The sequence below is a fragment of the Montipora foliosa genome, chromosome 4 (genome assembly GCF_036669935.1).
Source record: "Montipora foliosa isolate CH-2021 chromosome 4, ASM3666993v2, whole genome shotgun sequence".
In the NCBI taxonomy this organism is placed as follows: Eukaryota; Metazoa; Cnidaria; class Anthozoa; order Scleractinia; family Acroporidae; genus Montipora; species Montipora foliosa.
This window is the reverse complement of record NC_090872.1, coordinates 18,655,643-18,675,079: the sequence shown is the minus strand read 5'-3', so window position 1 is coordinate 18,675,079 and position 19,437 is coordinate 18,655,643. Positions and strand designations below refer to the sequence as shown.

The following is a 19,437-nucleotide window of genomic DNA, read 5'->3' as shown; positions in this document are numbered from 1 at the left end:
AAATAACTAGACCCTCCGTGAGGGTACACTGGGTTGCCTGTGGTACGTGCAGCGTTCCAGGCAATTTTTTTCAAGTTGGGGGGGTCATTAAAGACCATTTAAGGGCGCACCCAGAAGTCATACCAGCAAAGTCCCTATGGCTCACAAATCCTCACACGTTCGTACGACGAAACAGATCCTTTTCTGAGGTTAAAAACCTGGCTACCGGCCTATTAATTAATCATTTGTCAGAAAGAAGAAATTCCTGTCCTCTTTAAAAAAAGTGACACGCATTCAGGGCTCGAAATTAACGAAAAAATCCAGTCGCATTTTGCGATAAGCTAGGAAAATTAGTCGCAATTTCGTAAATTTTAGTCGCAAAATCGCCGCGCTGCATTGTGTTGTCAGCGGTTTAGCAAAAAAATATGAGCCCGCAATACTTGTGTGTAAAGAAACTGCTGAAAATGGCGAATGATCGAAGGAATGGAGCTGTGCACGTAACATCGCAGCTAAATTACTATACAATTACGATACCTTCAGAGAAAATTCACAGCGAGAAACAAAATAATTTGGTCATTTATTTATTTATTTATCTATTTTAGCAAAAGTAGCAGCAAAGTGGCAACTGCTAATCCTTTTGTTTCGCAAGAACGAAGGTGACAACAAGTCGCAAATTTGCGACTTCTCCAGATATTTTAGTCGCAAAGGGAAACATTTAGTCGCAATTTCGAGCCCTGGCATTGCTTACGTGTGGTAGTGAAGTAACACAGCGATTTATTCCATAATGTCAACGGAGCTGTGTGTTTTCTTCCAGGAGATTCAAGTTGTCCTTGCGTAATATGTAGCTCTAACAGTGCACGATATTGTTTTGGTTTTGCCTATCACTGTAGTGCCATAGTAGAAGTCTTGGGTAAATAGCCTGAGAAGGCATGTGGTTACTAGCAAAGTACTGAACCCAGAAAGATTGAAGAAAATAAATGGGAAGTGAAAAACATTGTCTTCTGGGATGACATATTGACAGTTGTCTTTGCGTAATATGTATGTCTAACAGTACACGATATTGTTTTGGTATTGTCTATCATTGTAGCGCCATGGTAGAAGTCTTAGATAAATAGCCCCTTGAGAAGACATGTCGTTACTAGCAAAGTACTGAACCCAGAGAGATTGAAGAAAATAAAAGGGAATCGAGAAACATTGGCTTCTGGGCTGACTTGTTGATCATGCAACTTCTTTCTATCACAAGTGCAAGCGTGCACTGACAGCATCTCACAGCTTTGTAAACAAAACTTGAAAGGTGAAGTTTATCCCTATCCGGCAGGGTTATTAACTGGATGGGCGACCTAAGAAATATATCACTCAGTAACAGAAGCGTATGACCGAAAATTATATTTTAATGCTATCAAATGCGAACCAAGCAAGATACAGATTTTGTTAGCTTGCTTTATGCAAAACAATTATTGATGTAAAAGTAAGTAAATATGGATACACAGTTTTTAAGAAGAGCAGAAGGAAGTTTCAGGACGGTCGATCGAGAATAAAATATTTTGCCATCGGTAACAAAATAGGCCTCTTGCACTAAGAGGTCATGCGACATCGTTTTTAAGAAGATGAAAGTTACATGATTTTGCCTTCGAAACACTATTAGTGGGTCATCTCTTAAACAAAATAATAGTGATTTGGTTTTTCAAACCCGCACCATTTGCTTAAAATGAGAAAGTCCGTAACTGGTCACGTGACCAAAACTTGATTTTTTTAAAATTATGAATTACCGCTTTCTGACACAAATTTTGCTCTTGAACTTCAAGGAAAATGTTGAAAAGATGATGTGGTAACGTTTATGGCACACCTGAACTCAACTATTAAACATTTAACAAGATATAAGCAAAAGTAGTTTTGGCCGCCATGTTGGAGGGCAAGAGTATGCCCTCCAACATGGCGGCCAAGACAAATCATGCTACTTTGTTGAAAAATCAAAGTACCATAAAATATCTCACTTAAATGCGTTTCCTCTCAAATTTCGCGTGTAAGATAATTTTTATGTGTTCTGTCAATTTTTGGCAACAGCAAGATTACAACTCACTGTTTAAGGGAAGCATTGGTCACACGTGTGACCTCTTAGTGCAAGTGGCCTATTTACGACATGAAAACAACATTAATTTTGAACCACGAATATAAAAAGTTACCATCAGCGAAAAACACTTTGGGAGATTTTAGTTGTGTTGTTGTAATTGTACTTTTCGCTGCACCGAGTAAATTGCACATTGAATTCAGCGGGCGCAGCGATCAAGTTACCGTGGCATGTTTACTCGCGAAACAGTGAAGCATCTGTGTTAAATGATGCTTATATACCGGGTTTTTGTTTTTGTTAGTTCTATTTTTCTTTCAATTGTTATAAATTTTGACAAGAAATGTGCGAATTCAACACAAAGATCACAATCGCCCAACTCTCAGAGGTTGACCATTGTTTTTAGAAAATCAAAAATTTACTCTCCAAGACAAGGTTATTTATCACCAGGTAATTCCATCGTTTTGGTAATAGCGGCTACTTTATTATTCATCAGCGTCACAATCTTTTGCCGACTTTGAGGGTCATTTTGTTGAAACTCAAGCACGCTTCCAACAGACCTGTTTATTTTCGTGACTTATGCGCTACCACAAAAATTCTCCCCGTATCACATTTCAACACATGTATGCAAATTTACTAAGCTCGAAAATTACACAACATGATAAATTTACAAAAGCTGGAAATTTCACAAAAATATTTTCCAGCGAAACATTTATCGAAACAAGCAACATATTTGCTATAAGAGGCAAGAAACCCTTCCTATTTCAGTTGCGTGCGTGCAAGCGAAACACAGAATCACTGAGCATATGCAATTAAATAAATTTCTGACAGTTCACATCAAACCCTTTTCGAAAGAACCTTGACCGTACATAATAAAGCACAAAAGAGACAACAAGCTTTCATTCAAATAATTTTTCACTGTCACATTTCCAGTTTTTTTTAACTTTTGCAGAGTTGAGTACAAAATGAATGTTACTTGCCAGACAAACGGGCAAACTTTAAATAGATGCGACTTCAGTAAACACTGTGAGACACAACAGAGATCACAGATCTACTTGTGGTGTTCGATTCCTTCTCTATCTTTGTTGCACCCGTAAGATACCAGAGAAATTTCCATTTGGTTTCAGTGTTGTACGTAACACCACCTTGGCGAAATATTAAAAGTACAGCTCATTTTGATTTCGGCTCGACGGGCGAAAGATTCACGCTATCGAAGTCCATTACTCGTCGCTTTTAAGATTCCAGATCTTTATGTTTCACCTCCTGTCTTGACGTTCCATTCTTGAGTTCCATATGGGTATATTTTCTTTAAAGATGTACTAAAACGTCATTCGCGTTACAATGACTTCCGACGCCATTACAGGTTAATTGTGCAGAGCAAGCTACGCATTACCCCAGCCCCCTCAAACCTAACAAAATACGCAGAGAAGACTCTATGCACAAACACATCACTTAGCAGGGGAGTGACAGGCAAGACTTTTACCGACACGGAAAAAAATACTAAAACGGAAATCTACCCATTTTCCGACTGGGTTTGGCAACCCAGTAAAAAAACGACGAAATTAAAGACAGATTCCGACTGGGTTGGCAACCCAGTAAATAGCTGTATCACAAAGTGAGCTTTGTATGGGTGTAAATGAATCGAACGCCTTGAATGCATAACATTGTTTAATGAAGTCGCATCTCAGTTGTCTGGCCATTTACATTTATTTTGTACTCAACTCTGCACTGTCTTCAGGTAAAGAAAAAATTGGAAACGTGACAGTCAAGAACTTTTTGAAAGAAAGCTTGTTGTCTCGTTTGTGTTGCATTATTCACGGTCAAGGTTCTTACGAAAAGGTTTTAAGATCCTGAACTGTGAGACTGAAATTTATTTAATTGCTGTTGTTTCTTGTTTGCATGCATGCAATAAAAATAGAAGGGTTTTTGCCGCTAATAGCAAATATTTTGTTTCTTTCAATAACTTTTACGCTCGAAAAGGCTTTTGTGACATTTTTCGTCCAAATGAACGCCCAAAAATAAAGCTTTTTAACGACCTTTAATTAAGTGGAGTATTTTGTGTAATTTAATATTCTCTGTCAAAAATTTGCATAAGAAGCTTGAAATAAACATTGCCATTCGCACAGGAAATTTAGTCGCTGATTTACCTCTTCGTCGAGTTCTCGTTAATATTTTATTAACTGTGCTGTCATGTACAACACTGAAACAAAACGGCACCTTGAGTAGTCTGTGTTTACAATTTTCTGGCTATTTATAATTTTCTTTATTTGTACTCAACTCTGCACAGTCTCCAGGTAAAAAACAATTTGAAATTTGACTAATTCTTGTTAGTCAAGAATTATTTGAAAGAAAGCTTGTTGTCCATTTTTTTGCTTCATTATTGAAAGAAATGGTTCTTCATTGAAGGGATTGATCAACATTGTTCCAGAGAAGAGTCCAGTCTCGGGTCAATAACCTGACAAAGAAGGCTTCCCGACCAAGACGGATGAAATATAAATATTCAGTTAAATATTACAACAAAATTAAAAAACGAAAGACGTAAGTTTCTTGGCTAAAAAGTACGTTGTTTAACTAAAAAAGCGACGAACGATTAACATTCCTCATTCATTGTAAACAAGAACTTTGACACAGGGTGATCACGTGCACCTTTGTGGCTGCCTAGCAAATGATTTTAAATTTCTTCCTTCTGACAGAACATCGTGTCCTTCCCCAGGAATTTTAGTGTTTTTACGATCGACTGTCATTAATCTTTCGCTGAGAATTCGAAATTCTGAGTTTTATATAAAAACTATGTTATTTTTTCTTCATCTGGCTTTTGGCTTGCCTTTTACTGTTACCGTGTAGCATGAAAATTTTGCGGATTGGCGATTTTTTTAGGTTTGCGGGAGCAAATTTTTGCCGCGAGAATTCGGACTGAAATTTCCGCTGGGAACTAGTTTTTGCGGTTTTCTTTTCAAGCAGAAAGACTATTTTCAAAGTCTATTAGTTTTTGGTAAAAAACCTCTCAATCATCAAGAACGTGGAAAAAACGTGGCATCATGGAGGCCTTAGTGAAGGTTAACGTGACCTTTTGATTGGATGCTTTGAGTTCGTTTCTTATGCATCAGACTGGAAAACTGTTGTCTTAACCTTTTATCTCGTTTTGTTTGTAGCAAACTCCAATTGCTTTTTGTCAATGCAAATAACAAAATAAACGATCTTTTTGACCCCACTGTATGTGGATGAAAGGCCATTTTTAGTTATATTAACGGAAATTTTTACGGCTTTAATTTTGCTGGTGTTTTTTTCTGCTGGAACTTATTTTTGCGGATCAAGTACATCCGCAAAATCCGCAAAATCCGCAAAAATTAAACCCCGCGGAACAAAAATGCTACACCGTAACCTCCGGCTTTCGCAATACAATTTGGTGCAGACGTAAACCAAAAAAAAAATTGACCTGTCATAGATTAGACTGGAAATAAGAGAAATTATGAAGCGGAAACAACATGTTCAGTCCTTCCTTAGTGTGTGGCATAAGCGTTTGCTTAGTGCAACTCTAGACATGCATGACATGCAGGAAAACGTCCGTCAGAGTAATTTGCAGTAGTTTTTTTGAAGACTATTTCACTTAAAGGGGCTATGTCACATTATTTTAGGGTGTTTCGGGAATATCTTTCGTTAATCACGAGTTTAAAACTCGAAAATGCAGAGCAGAGAACCAACAAACTCAACCCACATAAGACGCGGAGTCTGGCAATCGAAATCGAGCCACATTGGTGGGAGGCGAGTGCTCTCACCACTGCGCCATCCCTGCATCCCAAATCATGGAATTATATCATTTTGAGTAACATAACCCCTTTAAAGAAGAAACGAGTGAGTTTCTCTCAAGAACGTGTTTTGTTATCTTTGAACTGAATTTATTACCGAAGCTTAAAAAAGTAAAAGACTTCAAAACGGGACACGACATTACAAAATAAGTCAACGTGTGAACGCGTGAGCCAAAGGGCCATTGCTGGCATGACGTCTGGGTGACCCCTCAAATGGTCTACATCACCTCCCAACCCCCCACTTAAAAAAAATTGCTGGAACGCTGCAATACCACCCAAATCAGTGCCTTCTGTTTTTGCGTAACACGTACCACAGGCAACCCAGTTTACGCACACGGAGCGTCTAGTTACTTCCAAAGAACCACAACATTTATTTCCACAAGTTTTCGCAATAGTCGCCATATTTGTTTTGTTTTTCAAAATCCATGCCGGCCTTCAATAAATACCACCGACCACGGAAAAACTGTGTTCAGCCACCTTAAGTAAAATGCCGTTAGAATATCAAAAGACGTTTTTGTTAATCTCCGTACAGAAATATTTCTGTGTGACGTCCAATTTTTAAATAAGCGCCGCCCTCGAATGAGAACGTTGTGTTCTTAGGCAAGACACTTCACTCTCACGGTGCCTCTCTCCACCCAGGTGTATAAATGGGTAACGGCAAATTTAATGCTGGGGGTAACCCTGCGATGGACTAGCATCCCATCCAGGGGGGAGTAGAAATACTCCTAGTCGCTTCATACTACGGAAATCGGAGATAAGCGCCGGCCTGATGGGCCTTCTGGCTCGTAAGCAGTGACTTAACCCTTTTTTTCGAATGAACGCCGCACTTGAGACGCGAAAAATTAATTAAGCGCTTATCCGAGTAAATACGGTAAGGTGGCAAGACCGCACAAAAGTAACTCACCACGAGACACGAAAATGTGTTTTATGAAACGAGTTGACAACCACAGTAAGAAAGTTAGCTCTCTAACGATGGGCAAACGTTTGAGAACTCAGCTTATCAACTCATTTGCTCAAAAAACGATGTTCTCAGTATCGACAGCCACTGCCCTCACCTGGCTGCAAAAAGACGCTGACCTCGGACGATGACGCAGCAGGAATGATCCCTGAACTGGGACGTACTCGATAACTCTCGGGAGAAGTTGTTTTTACCTACAGAGGGCAGATTAATGAGGGATTAAGGGAACAGGTTAAAAGAAACAAAATAACAAGCTACATTCTGTACAGGCCCTCTCATAAGATATACCGCATGCTTAAAAAGCAATTTCAGCTTAAATTTTGAGTCATCTTAGCTTACATGGTGATCTAGCTACAATTAGCTGCCGTCTTGAGATTTTATAGCTCAGTAACTTACGGCGCCATTTCTGCTGTGAACTAAAAAAAGCGGCGAATTAAATATCTGTAAACAGCCTTCTCTTGAACATTTTAATCGCTACGGAAACACCAAGACAGATCTCTTTATTCGAGAAGAAATGCCATTTATTTTTTAAGAAACGAAAAATGAGCAAACCTTGAACGCGACAGTTGATGAAGTGTTGTTCGAAAGAGACAGAGATTGCAGAATTTCTCCAGTTGAAGTTGTTCCGGTAAATAACAATTCTTCAGACGGTCTGCGACAGAGAACCAGAAAATCTACAGAGTGAACTACTGTACATCTAGATCTACATGTCCCAGCACTCGGCCAAGTTCCTTTTGACTTATGGCTGTGTTTGCTTTGGTGGCCTCATACACCACAAGTCCTTTTAGAGACATTACGCCAAGCCGGTCACTTTTGCTGGAAAGAACACACTCACTGCAGAGGACATCCACAAACACCGGGAACTGTATCCCCTACTCTTCTCGAAAATAGTGTGTGGGCCACTTTAGCGTCCCACAGAGAACTTATAAACATAGAAGATATTTGTGAGACGCGGCCAACGGTTTATATAGTACTTATCCGAGAAGACTTGAAAGTCTAACCATTTGCGGATGTAATTACAAAGGCAGCACTTTCTCCTCAGTTATTTAAAGACCCTGAGTGTTGGTCCGGCCGGAATCAAACTCCCGCACGGCAGCCCGATGCTCAACCAACTAAGCCATCGGGGCCCGGTGTTCAGAGTTGTTCATCTAGGGCTTTTAAAGATTATGGTTGGTATGGTCGGCTGGATACCTTTGTGATTTGAGAAAGCACCTTCGGTAAAAATGTAGTAATGATCTTAGTATAGGTAATTACATGATTTCGAGTGCAAATTGGAATAAACAAGCACGAGAAAATTTTTTCAAAGATGACCAAAATTTGTAATATTTGAAAAAATTCACGAGTACTTACAGTATTTACATGTATTTGAAATTGCAAGAGAAAATTCATGTGATTACTTATCACGCAATTGGCTGTGAGTTTAGTGCACCATTGACCAATCACAATGCTCGGTTTGTTTCCTCTCGCATATTTTGCACTGAATTGCCTCTGTTCTGCACTTTTACCTCAAAACTGCATTTCTCTCTCTCGAATGGAGAAAATTTTCCGTGTATAATTATTATTGAGAAAAATTAACACTCGCCCACTTGGCAGTCGAGCTGCAAGGTCAACTGAAATGTACTTACGCAATAGTCAGTAAACTGGGTGTACAGACAAACCCATTTGGAGGGGCACTTTTCTGAGAAATTCGTGACTGAGTCGCTCGCGCGGTCGGCGTGTTAAAGATCTCCCGCTGAAAAGAATGATTTGTATTTAGTTGCTATTCCGTGTTTATTCTTGGTTCCCACGGGGGGACTTTGCACATGAAGGGGCGGAGATGCTCGTCGGAAATTTTAAATTAAACCCCTGACAGAGACCAATCCGGGCGTGGCCCAGACTTTTTTCACCCCTAAAAGAGACCATATTTTATATATACAGTATTCCTATTTCTTCGCATGCAACCCAAAACAAGACCTTCATGGCTGCATATGATTGCGTTTTGCCCAAAACACCCAAAGTGAGACCAAACCCGAAATTTACACCTCTACGCGAGACGACGCGCACCCCCGCCTCTTTCATATACGAACCCCCCCCCCCCCCCCCCCCCCCCTCCTCCGGTTCTTTGTTTTCATTACCTGATCAACAGGCATGTTTTTAACCGAAACAAAAAGACGTTTTACCTAAGGGTTCGAATCCTGTTCAAGCCAGGGAAGGAATGTCTGCCTCCTCTTCAAAGCGAGTCTAGGTGCGAAGTTTTTCTTATGAAAATTAGTTTTCATTCATCTGTAAAGTAGAACTAATTATCATCACAAAAACTTGGCACTTAGACTCCCTTTGAAGAGGAGGCAGACATGAAGTCGGAAATGGACTAATGTTTTGTTTTCTCTGGTGCTGTAAATATAATCAGAGATCAATTCTTCAAAATGAACAAATCTTAGTTTCACGAATTGCTTTTCGGCCCCCAAAATGTTCTGGGACTTGTGAGAAACAGGCCCCAGGATTTCAGTTCAGGTTTACTTGCTTATCAAACAGTGATGATCAGTCCAGCTTTCATTTCAGGTCTCGCCATTCCGCACTACAAACAAATGAAATTTCTGTTCACGTTCTAAAAAATCATTTCCTTTACCACTTCCAACATCTCTTTGACCAGAATAACAAGACGTAATAGAGGTTTTGCACGGCAGCCATGTTGCATGGCAGGAACAATGAAAATGTTTTGCATTAGAAAGAATATTTGTTCCCTTCGGAAAAAGAATATATTGTTCCTGCCATGCAAAACCTCTATTGGTGATTCAAATGGCGTCAATAGAACCTTGGCCTATATTTATTGAAATACCTGTTTGACCATCGGTGATGTCGGCGGGCTGTCCAGACTTGGGTTCCCATGTGACGTCGCATCTTCGAAAGTCACCGCCTACGAAATTTCAACACTATTACAAAGTATTTATAACTCAAACCAGTATCATTTTCCTTTCAATATTACATGTTTAGAGGCAGGGTGGTTGAGGGGTAACAGCCGAGCGCTTTTCGCTGTTAGCATTAGAGTACTAAAGCAGTTACGTCACGCATCCATGGCAACCAAATTTTCTGTTCTAAACAAACGCACGGGAAGCAAGATGTCGGTGCTGACAATTGCGTCCCTGCTTTCTTTCTTCGAAAATGAGAATAAATCCGTTTCAAGAGGTGAAAATCACTTCAAATCAAACCATGTGGAAAGCTTTAGTGCAAGTCAAGGTGTTTTGAAGGGACAAGTTCACGCTAGTATGAAGAAAAAAGTGTATAATGTGACGGTAAGTGAAATGCGGTAAATGGCCAACATTGAGCAGAAAGCTTATAGAAAACTACTGTTAAACTTTGTGTATTATAATTTTCTTTTTAGATATACCTTGACCAAAACAATGCGATTAAATCGAGCGAGTGCGAGTGTCCTCGGGGAGTTTATAAATGCAGCCATGCTGCAGCTCTGTTCATCTACGGAATTTATAACTGGAGTCGGACTGATGTTGAGTGTTCATGGAAAAAACGGAATGCACCTGATATTTCTCGGAAATCTATTGCTGAAATGTTTCCTCCAGCAAAGCCAGGATATACAGCCTTACTCCGACAACCAAATCAAGGAGATCGAGAAGCGCTGTATTCAGAGCTCCGAGCGTATGGAAAGTTCACTGGCCTATGCTGGCTGTTAAGCCCTGAGCCAAAACAACTGGGGGATCTACCTGTCTCAACAGTGGAAGAGGTTATTTTTTCCGAAGAATTTCTCACCTTATCTACTGCTGCTGAACAACTTGAGTTTATCAAACGAAAATTAAAGGTAGAGCAAGAAATTGTAAATCAAATCAGTTCTTTAACTGTCGGTCAGCGAAACAATCCCTCCTGGCATTTAGTCAGGAAGGGGCGTTTGACTGCAAGTAATTTTGGCTCCGTCATCAATGCTAAGAGGGTCACCCCATCCCTTATTAAGCGTCTCTTGGGAGAATATGACATTTCACGTGTCAAAGCTGTGGCATGGGGAGTCACAAATGAGGCTGAAGCCATCAAAACATTTACTGCCAAAACCCATCTTGAAGTTGCTGAGACAGGGGTGTGGCTTGACGAATCAGGCGTTCTTGGAGCTTCCCCTGATGGATTCGTGGGTGAAGACCATGTTCTAGAGGCGAAGTGTTCCTATACCTTCAGAAATGCGAGTATTGAGGAAGCTTTGAAAAGTGAGACATTTTGTCTGGAGCAAAAAGAGGACGGGTCATACTCGCTAAAAAGGAATCATGTCTACTGGCACCAAGTGCAAGGGCAAATGTACTTAGCCAAACGAAATTATTGTTATTTTGTTGTTTGGACAAATAACTGGTGTGTCATTATTGAAATCAAGAAGGATCCATCCTGGGAAGAAAACCTTACCAGACTAAGGGAATTTTACTTTAAACACCTCTTTCCCAAAATTGTTGAGGGAGAACTATAGTTTGTAGAATTATTGCAAGGTTTAAATCCAGCCGGAAGTTTGTACACTGTTCCCATTTTACAAGTTTAATACTGAAACAATAACAAGTACAGCAACCTTCCATGCTCAGTAATGAAACCAAAACCATTTTTATTCAGAGAATTATCAAATATTCTTGATGTTGTGTTTCCTAAAACATTTAAGATTAGAGTTGCAATTGTTTACAGCTGAAAATGCTGGCTCTACTGCATAATATGTGACTTCAGACAAATGTTCTATTATTTTGTTACTATTCTACACATTACAAAAATAGAGAATGCCCCCTTATTTTCTAAACATAAAGGTCAAATAGATGGGCTTAATCTGCCTTGTTGAAATTTAAAGTTGATCCTCAGGCTTAAAGAAAACAAAAGCAATACATCAAGGTTGATTGATTGTCTTATTCCCCTAAGCATCAAAGCTACATGTTAATCAATAATACTCTCTCAATTTTCCCACTACATGCACGTCCTTACTCAAATTCTACCCCTTCACATCCTTCCTTTATCAGTGGAAACTGAAGATTTACAAGGGCAGCACAGACTTGAAATACTTTGTCAGCATAACATCTTAATTTGGGGGGTATAAAGTTTAGTATCTTAAAATCCTTCAGCCGTGCATTAGCCCTTTCGACGTGAATTCTGCATTTTGCAATGTTTTTAGTGGCCCTTATCTCACTGGCAGTGAATTTTCCATTCTCTAAGAAGGGAGGAATATTTACGGAAACACCCTTTGGGACAATGTCCTGAATCAAGAACCCCTTGTCTGCAAGGATCAGGTCACCATTTGCCATATGGTTCATTAGACCTGACTGTTTGACAATTTCCTTATCCGAAATTGATCCTGGATACAGTTTACTTACATATGTTATAACTGCATTGGGCGCCACCCCGACTAAAACTTTAAAAGAATTCATGCCCCGGTAGCTTGAATATGTCTCATTCTGTTGACTCATAAGACTGGGTGCTGCAATTTCAATATCTGTACAGTCAATGACTATTCTACAGCTAGTAAACATTGAAAAGGACGAAGGAGAGCATAATTTGTTTTTCTCCCTAGAAGGGATAGTGGTCATCAAATCATCAAATAAGATATGGTGTAAAACATGAATAAATGTTGTAACTACATTTGAAATGGTAGCAACACTACAAGAGAATAACTGAGCTATGTGGAGATTAGTATAGTTTTGTCTCAGTTTCATGAGGGTGATTAAAATTTGATCTTCAAAAATAATTGACTCCACTCTCCAACCTGCATAGTATGACAAAGAATCCTTAAATCTAGAGGCATAATTTACCACAATCTGGAAAACTTCTTTTGTTGGTAGTCCAGTTTCCATACGAAGAATATCTGTGGTAAGAGTTGATGCAGAATAATGTGTTCTCTGGTACTGTGCAGTTTCTCTCTGCTGCTCAAGTTCCCTCTTTGCAAGGTCAAGTTCGGCTTCAAGAATAACCTGGTTTGTTGAGGGTTTTTCTTGCAAGGGAGGTGCCTCCTCTTCCATTTTGTCCCGAATGGCCTGCACCATGTCATGTACACTGCTGTGTGTAGTACTACTCTGTTTTTTCTTTTTTCGAGGAAATCCTTCTGATGGAAACAACTTGTCAGCATTACGTGTGTAAATTTCTGGGCCGGCACTCTTTTTCCCATCTCTGAAGTGACAACTGCATATTCTGGAGTGATTCCCTGGTTCCCTGTCTTTTCTTCTGTAAGTTTATATAAAAAAAATAAGCTCACTAAGTAGAACTAGTTAGTCACTTTTACAGTACTGTGCAACATCTAAAGCTATTATAAACGAGAGTTCTAATATTGTTTATTTAAAATTAGCAACAGTATCGCCTACAAAATGATGAACTAGAACAAAGTAAAATTCCCCTTCGTCAAACTGCCAAGGGAAATGATATTTCTTCCTTTGAGAATGCAGTCGTTCGTGATGAACTGTAGTAAACAGTTTCCAAGTTAAAGCATGAATGAATGAATGTATGTATTTATAGTCTACTGAGTTTTTCAAGCATATCATGGGAGTAATTCACTGATCACAGCTGTTTTCCTTTTCACCAGAACAAATGCACGAATATTATTTAAGATACTATCGCAAAGACTTTGTGAGATACCAGTCCTTGAAAGAAATCACAGATCAAAACACGAGCCAAACACCAAAACGCCGCGAAAGCGCCACTTAATTGATAACACAAGATCTAGGACAAACCATAAATTAACCTTACCTTATTAATCGAATCCAGCGTTGGTACTCCTCCTTTTTCTTTATTTTATGTGGAAACCCATAGAATTTACAAGTATGTGATTCGGAATGATGATCACAGCCCGGAGCAAAGCAGTGAACCATCACGATCTTTCACCTCTAACACCTCGGCTCTTTGTCTGCTCAGTTGACGATTGGGATCTTCTTTCAAACGAATAAATATTCGTCTACGTCATCCAAAGTTCCAAAAAAAATTACAGTTCAATCAATAAGGGAAACTAAAAATAAAGGCCGCAAAACTGAAAAGGAGTCGAAAGCCACGCTTAACGCGCTTGTAATGCTATGCTTGGCAAACTTTGTTTAGAACAGAAAATTTGGTTGCCATGGAAGCATGACGTCACACTTTAGTACTCTATGTCACCTTCATGTTTCACAAAAGGACAATGGATGACGGCGACAAACTGGTCTTCTGAAAACCTTTTTTTTGACGTGATTAACCCCTTGACTCCCAAGAGTGATTGACATAAATCTTCTCCTCACAGACTCAATACACTGTTAAGCAGACTGGTGACGAGAATACAGAACTTTATCACCACGTGTTTTTTTGTTTAGATATATCAAATTCCCATAACTGACATAAAAGTAATGTATGGCAGCCAGTAAGGAGAATTGACGTTCATATCCCGGGGTTAACAAGCCGTGAGATTCAGATACCACGAAGCTCTTGACAACCTCTAATTTCAATGAATCAGCTCACCTCTGTACGGTACAGACCACAGCTCTGTCGTTTTAAGGATTAGGTTTCATTGTTTCTGTTAAGCCTGGTTTTCACTAGCGACGCAAGCACTAGCGCAACCATAAGCAGCTTATGCTGAGTGAAAACGAAGGTCGAAATAAGCATCAAAATAAACCACGGCATCCGCCATTTTGTTCAAATACTGAGACCCTGGGAATCTGGAACGAGTGCTTTAATTGGCCAGACGTAGCAAATTTCCAGTGTGCCTATGCTGCGTTTATTTTTCACAGGACGCAAAGCGAAGCACAAGGAAAAGGATAATTTAGATCCTTGTGCTTTGCTCTTATGCTTGCGTCAACCCCATTTTCACGGTGAAATAAGCGCTCTAATGCTTGTGCTTGTGCGTCGCTAGTGAAAACCAGGCTTTGCATGATATATATTTCTTGTGCCTATTGTTTTCTTAAGGACGGTGCCTACTATTGTTATTGCGCATACGTTCTGCGCATCTCAAGATACTCGGGTTTCCTATCGGTGATGCTTACTAATACAGGGATATTTTTGCACGGTTTAAAACTATCCGGATAAAGTAGATCTTAGTAAGTGCTCTTGGTATCCAAAAAGAAAATTGGGGATAACCATGCATTTTTGAGAGATAATTACGGTAAGCTTCAATTTGAGAAAGAACGCCATACACTGCTTTGTAGTTTAAAGCTGTGTACAAATATTATTCACACATTATCTTATCTATGCGTGGTTACCCCCAATTTTCTCTTTGGATTTCAATAACACTTGTTAAGATCTACATTTCCTTCATAATCATAAACCGGGGCAAAAATACCTTTGAATTAGTAGGCACCGTCCTTAACCAATCACGAGAGCCTTCTTAATAGCTGTGTCCTGTCCTGTGAATTGCGTGCAGCTTATTTCGTGCATTTTAGTACAAAAGTAACGGCACCCAGCTGGAATGACAAGCAGCTGATGTCTTTCGAGACAAGAAGATTATCACATTTGGAAAGCGCAACAAAGTTCGTTCATACTTTCTTTGATGTGGCAACAGGAGCTTCTTCCAGTTCATCACAACCTTGCGACTCTGGCTGATCTGGCATCTCTTCGCTGCTATCATCATCAATGTCAAGACTTTGGTTTAGTGGCCCATTTGATGTTTGTATACACGTATCTTGTCCACTGCAGAGGGAGGAAGAAGGAAGAATAGTAATAATAAATGGAGCAACTACAAAAAATAGGACCAATTTTTAAGTGAAGTGGTGCTTGGATTTCTCGCTAGATGCATGTTTGAGCACTTAGAGAACGAGATAGGTATACTATAATTTCACCCCAAGAGACAACCAAAAAAAATTTAAATAAAAGTAAGCCAAGCTCTGGATATGCTCTTAGCTGTATTGTTTTGTTAAACTAATGCACGGGTTACAATACAATCACAGAGCAATTAGTGTTACATGTAACTTACAATGACATGTCCAGTGGGTCCCCAAAATTAAGAGGTTCTTTCGTTGGTGGATACGAGTATTCGAAGTTGTCCTGCGAAGAAATATAGCTCTGGTAAAATACTCATGGTCAATAAAAACAAGGTTTTTCCAGTAATGTTATAGTGGTTTTCTACTGTTTCAGGATGATGATGATGATGTTAACAAGGTTGATGATGTGGAGTGCTGCTGCTGCGTTTAATGCCAAAGAACCAAAGCACAAAAAGGTAAAACGAGAAATAACAGCCTACTCTTGGTTCAAACTTTTATTATTTGGGAGGTTATCACTGATGAAATGGAGGGTTGTCCAATACTCCGACATAATGAGATTCATGGCACCTCACAATAGACATCACAAAGTGTCCCCCAACCTTAATCCTCAAAAAAATAGTAACAGTTTTGCGAGACTTAAAGAGCGGGACACTTTGTGACACTTTGTGATGTCTATTGTGACGTACCAGGAATCTCATTATGTCGGAGTATTGGACATGTATAATGAAATGTTGAGTACCTACCGTTCCCCCTAATCTCCTGAGAAGTTTGTCTTCATCAATTAACTCGGGAAGATCGGCCTTGCTTAAGAATCTAAAATATGAAAAAGTAAAACCGACTGAAAGTCAAGTTTTCGGTATTATCAGACCATAAACAGCTTGGGAAAGTGAAACATTAAAGTCCTCCATGAGTGATGTTGATGACAACATGGATACGGTTTGGCTAACATTAATTCAAGGCAATTTTCTCTTTACCTCGGAGCAGAGAAATAAAGAATTTTTCAGTTTTTACCAATGAACGTGATCAGGGGACAAGTTTTACATGCAGAACAAAAGGAAACGTTGGCATAAGAATAGAGCATATTGTAATAGTTACCGAATGATATGATTAAGGCAGTAACCGCAAACAAATTTATCTTTTAGTGGCTGATTTCATAGCATCACTTAAAAATTAAGTGCTAACTCATACAGGGTTTTCCACAGTTTTGTAAAGTACCGGATGTGTCAGTTTTTGGCGCAGCAAGGCGAGTTAGGAGCAGCGCGGTCTCAAAGCTGTCAGCCAAGGATGATGTTTTTTTTTTTTTTTGCAACAAAAACTTACAGCTTGCTCAGCAAGGATGAATGACAAACATAGAGTCTCTTTCCGGTGTTTTGCCCAAAAAAACACAAACAAATTTTACTGCATTTTTTGTTTAAGGCACAGAAGTAAATATAAATGGGCCATTTCCAAAAAAACTGATCACATGACTGATAATTGATGAACTTAAAGATCGGACTTTATACATGAATTCCAGAAATGGAAAGGTAAAGATTGTAAGACCATTTCAGCACTCGAAAATTCCATACTTCTGTTTATGAACGAAAAGCTTTTGCCCTCCAGTGTAATTTTCATAAATATGCGCCACAAAAAGAGCTCAGATTCCTATTTTCACCACAGGTCAAATATGCGAGAATAAATGTGCAAGGGTAGAAATTTTCGAAGAAAGAATTCTAAACCAGTTTGAAAACTTAGAAATTTTAAAATACAAGGCTTTGTATGCAAATCATTGAAGCGTGACTTGGTGGCAAAGCGTCCTTTTCCCATACAAATCCTTATAATTTCCTTCAACTGTAACACCACATTTCATGAATTCAGCAGAATCATTGTGTTTACGAAATAAAGGTCACGTGATGAATTGTTGCAAAAGACCTAGCTATTAGGTGGATTAAGAAGATCTTTTTCCAATTTTGCATTAAAGTATACTAAGGAAGTAAGTCAAGTCGAGGTAATATTCTTTTGCACACCACTGTTCAGTTTAGCTTAACATGCTTTGACGTGCCCAAAGTGTTGCCCTTATTCTTAGGGCTCCAGCAGACTTTCCTTTCAACACAGTCTAACGGAGCTCGAGACAAGGTGAAAACTAAAAAAAAGTTTATCTTCACATAGAGCTTTCTTTAGCTTGTCTGTTGTCTCAGTAATGTGGAACTCTTACTTGATTTTATTCACAGCTTCAGGACTCAACCATGTATTGACAATTTTCCAGGCAGCTGTCAATAACAGAAAACAATGTGATAGAGAAAACTCTATGCATAAAGACTTCATTTCATGTAAGTTGCTGACAGAGGGTAATAATATTATTATGGACAACGCAGAACAAACCGCAAAACATTACAGGTAGCACTTCAGTTTACTGTAAATATAGTGGCTGCTCTGCTAAGAATTTTCTCCCTGCTAAGCCAAACAGTACAGGATTTTCTTGTGTCACTCTCAACAAAGAGAATTTTTCCAAAAACTTTAAAATTCTAACTGCAAGTATATTTTTCAAACTTTAATTTCAAAACTATCTGTTTAATTGATATTATAATCAAATAATTATTTTAATTCCATCTGAAACTGAGCAGGAAAATATCATCATCATTCTGCAAGTCTAGACGCAAGTGCCTTATTGCAAATAGTTTATTTACCTAAGAAAATCCAGGGCAACTCTACAACAAGCAACCAGGCTGAAAAGAGAAAAATGTAATTTAGTAGCAGAAGCTGTGCATGTGTATGTACACGAACCACACATGAACCATGAATATTGAATTTCTAAACCAATGGGGCAATCTCAAGTAATGGCAGAAGTCACTTTTAATTAATAGCATTTGAAAGAAATAAGAAAGAAAGGCACCTAAAACCCATATCTTGTGTTAAGTCAGTGCAGGTATTAAAACTGAATCTTATACCTAATGTCCAAGGAAAATGATCTCTGAAGCAATGTATTACACATTTTACAAATTCCATGTCCTGAAAAGAAACAAATTTATGGGAATTGTTTATATCTATCATTATAACCCACCCATTCATTTTTGAGCGATTTTATTGGCTAATGTATGTTACGAAGGAGAGAAAAATTCCAGCCACATTTCGGCATTTCATAACGCTTACAACATTGCCATGACTTTGCACATTCTGTCTTTCATGGTTGAAATTTCTTTTTCTTTCATACCCTATCAATTCGCTTAAAGAGGATACACTTGCGTAAAAACAAACTAGGCTTTTTTTCCTTCTAAAGTTTTACAAACATTTTGCGCCTTCTGATCCACTACATGTCAACACACAAATACCCCAGATAACAACAGCCAATGAGAACACCAGAGATGTCCTGCAGTGTCCCTTATGACAAACTGCAAAAATATTATTATTCATTCTTCTTTTCATCTTTTTAAAAGCTCGATTTCACTAGCAACAGAATCAGAGTTGGAGACGTAATCAGAAGCACAGAGCGATACGATCTAGTGAAAATCAAACTGTTGGAGTGGGAAGCAGAATACCGATTTCATTTATGACTCCGTCGCCTCTTATCCAGAGAAAAATCCATAGTCGGAGTCGGAAGCAGAGGCAGAAGAATAAACCAATCACAATCTTTGATTTCAAGCATGGTGATTGGTTGGTTCTTCTGCTTCTGACTTCGACAATCTAGTTTTCACTGGATCATAAGTGATGGAGCCATAAGTGGAGTCGGAAGAAAATGGGAACGTTCTGATTCTTCTGACTCTGATTCCGTCTAGCTTGTGACTCTGCTTACAACTCCAACCTTTGATTTTCACTAGGTCATAAGTGCTCTTATGACTCCGACACTATTGAAAACCATGCAGCCTTAACGGCCATGCTTCTTTTTAGGTTTTACCCATGGACTCTTTTCTCGTTTATCATTTCCCATGAAAAAGTCATTCCCAGGAAGTAAACTGAAGACAATGTGTCAAAAAATTTTGACACTGTTTATGACAAACAACGCAACTT

At 39.0% G+C, this 19,437-nt stretch overlaps 3 protein-coding genes across 3 annotated transcripts in view; 1 reads left to right on the top strand and 2 right to left on the bottom strand.

The window, feature by feature from the left end:
• Nucleotides 1-19,437, bottom strand: part of LOC138000149 (motile sperm domain-containing protein 2-like) — a 36,201-nt gene that overhangs the window by 8,343 nt on the left and 8,421 nt on the right. The window contains exons 8-17 of the mRNA XM_068846346.1: nucleotides 18,381-18,441; nucleotides 18,120-18,158; nucleotides 17,648-17,702; nucleotides 16,200-16,269; nucleotides 15,669-15,739; nucleotides 15,238-15,385; nucleotides 9,624-9,701; nucleotides 8,434-8,540; nucleotides 7,361-7,460; nucleotides 6,906-7,002 (exon numbers count right to left, since the gene is read on the bottom strand). Of these exons, the coding sequence (XP_068702447.1) occupies nucleotides 6,906-7,002; nucleotides 7,361-7,460; nucleotides 8,434-8,540; nucleotides 9,624-9,701; nucleotides 15,238-15,385; nucleotides 15,669-15,739; nucleotides 16,200-16,269; nucleotides 17,648-17,702; nucleotides 18,120-18,158; nucleotides 18,381-18,441 (826 nt within the window). The remainder of the gene's footprint in view (nucleotides 1-6,905; nucleotides 7,003-7,360; nucleotides 7,461-8,433; nucleotides 8,541-9,623; nucleotides 9,702-15,237; nucleotides 15,386-15,668; nucleotides 15,740-16,199; nucleotides 16,270-17,647; nucleotides 17,703-18,119; nucleotides 18,159-18,380; nucleotides 18,442-19,437) is intronic.
• LOC138000151 (uncharacterized) lies at nucleotides 9,901-11,254 on the top strand. The gene is made up of 2 exons (XM_068846348.1): nucleotides 9,901-10,077; nucleotides 10,167-11,254. Exons 1-2 carry the CDS (start codon nucleotides 9,904-9,906, stop codon nucleotides 11,241-11,243), a joined length of 1,251 nt encoding a protein of 416 aa, XP_068702449.1. The 5' UTR covers nucleotides 9,901-9,903; the 3' UTR covers nucleotides 11,244-11,254.
• On the bottom strand, nucleotides 11,731-13,640 carry LOC138000150 (uncharacterized). Its single transcript, XM_068846347.1, has 2 exons — nucleotides 13,487-13,640; nucleotides 11,731-12,967 (listed from the first exon to the last, which is right to left on the bottom strand). The coding sequence occupies exons 1-2, from the start codon at nucleotides 13,606-13,608 to the stop codon at nucleotides 11,734-11,736; spliced, it is 1,356 nt and encodes a 451-aa protein (XP_068702448.1). The 5' UTR covers nucleotides 13,609-13,640; the 3' UTR covers nucleotides 11,731-11,733.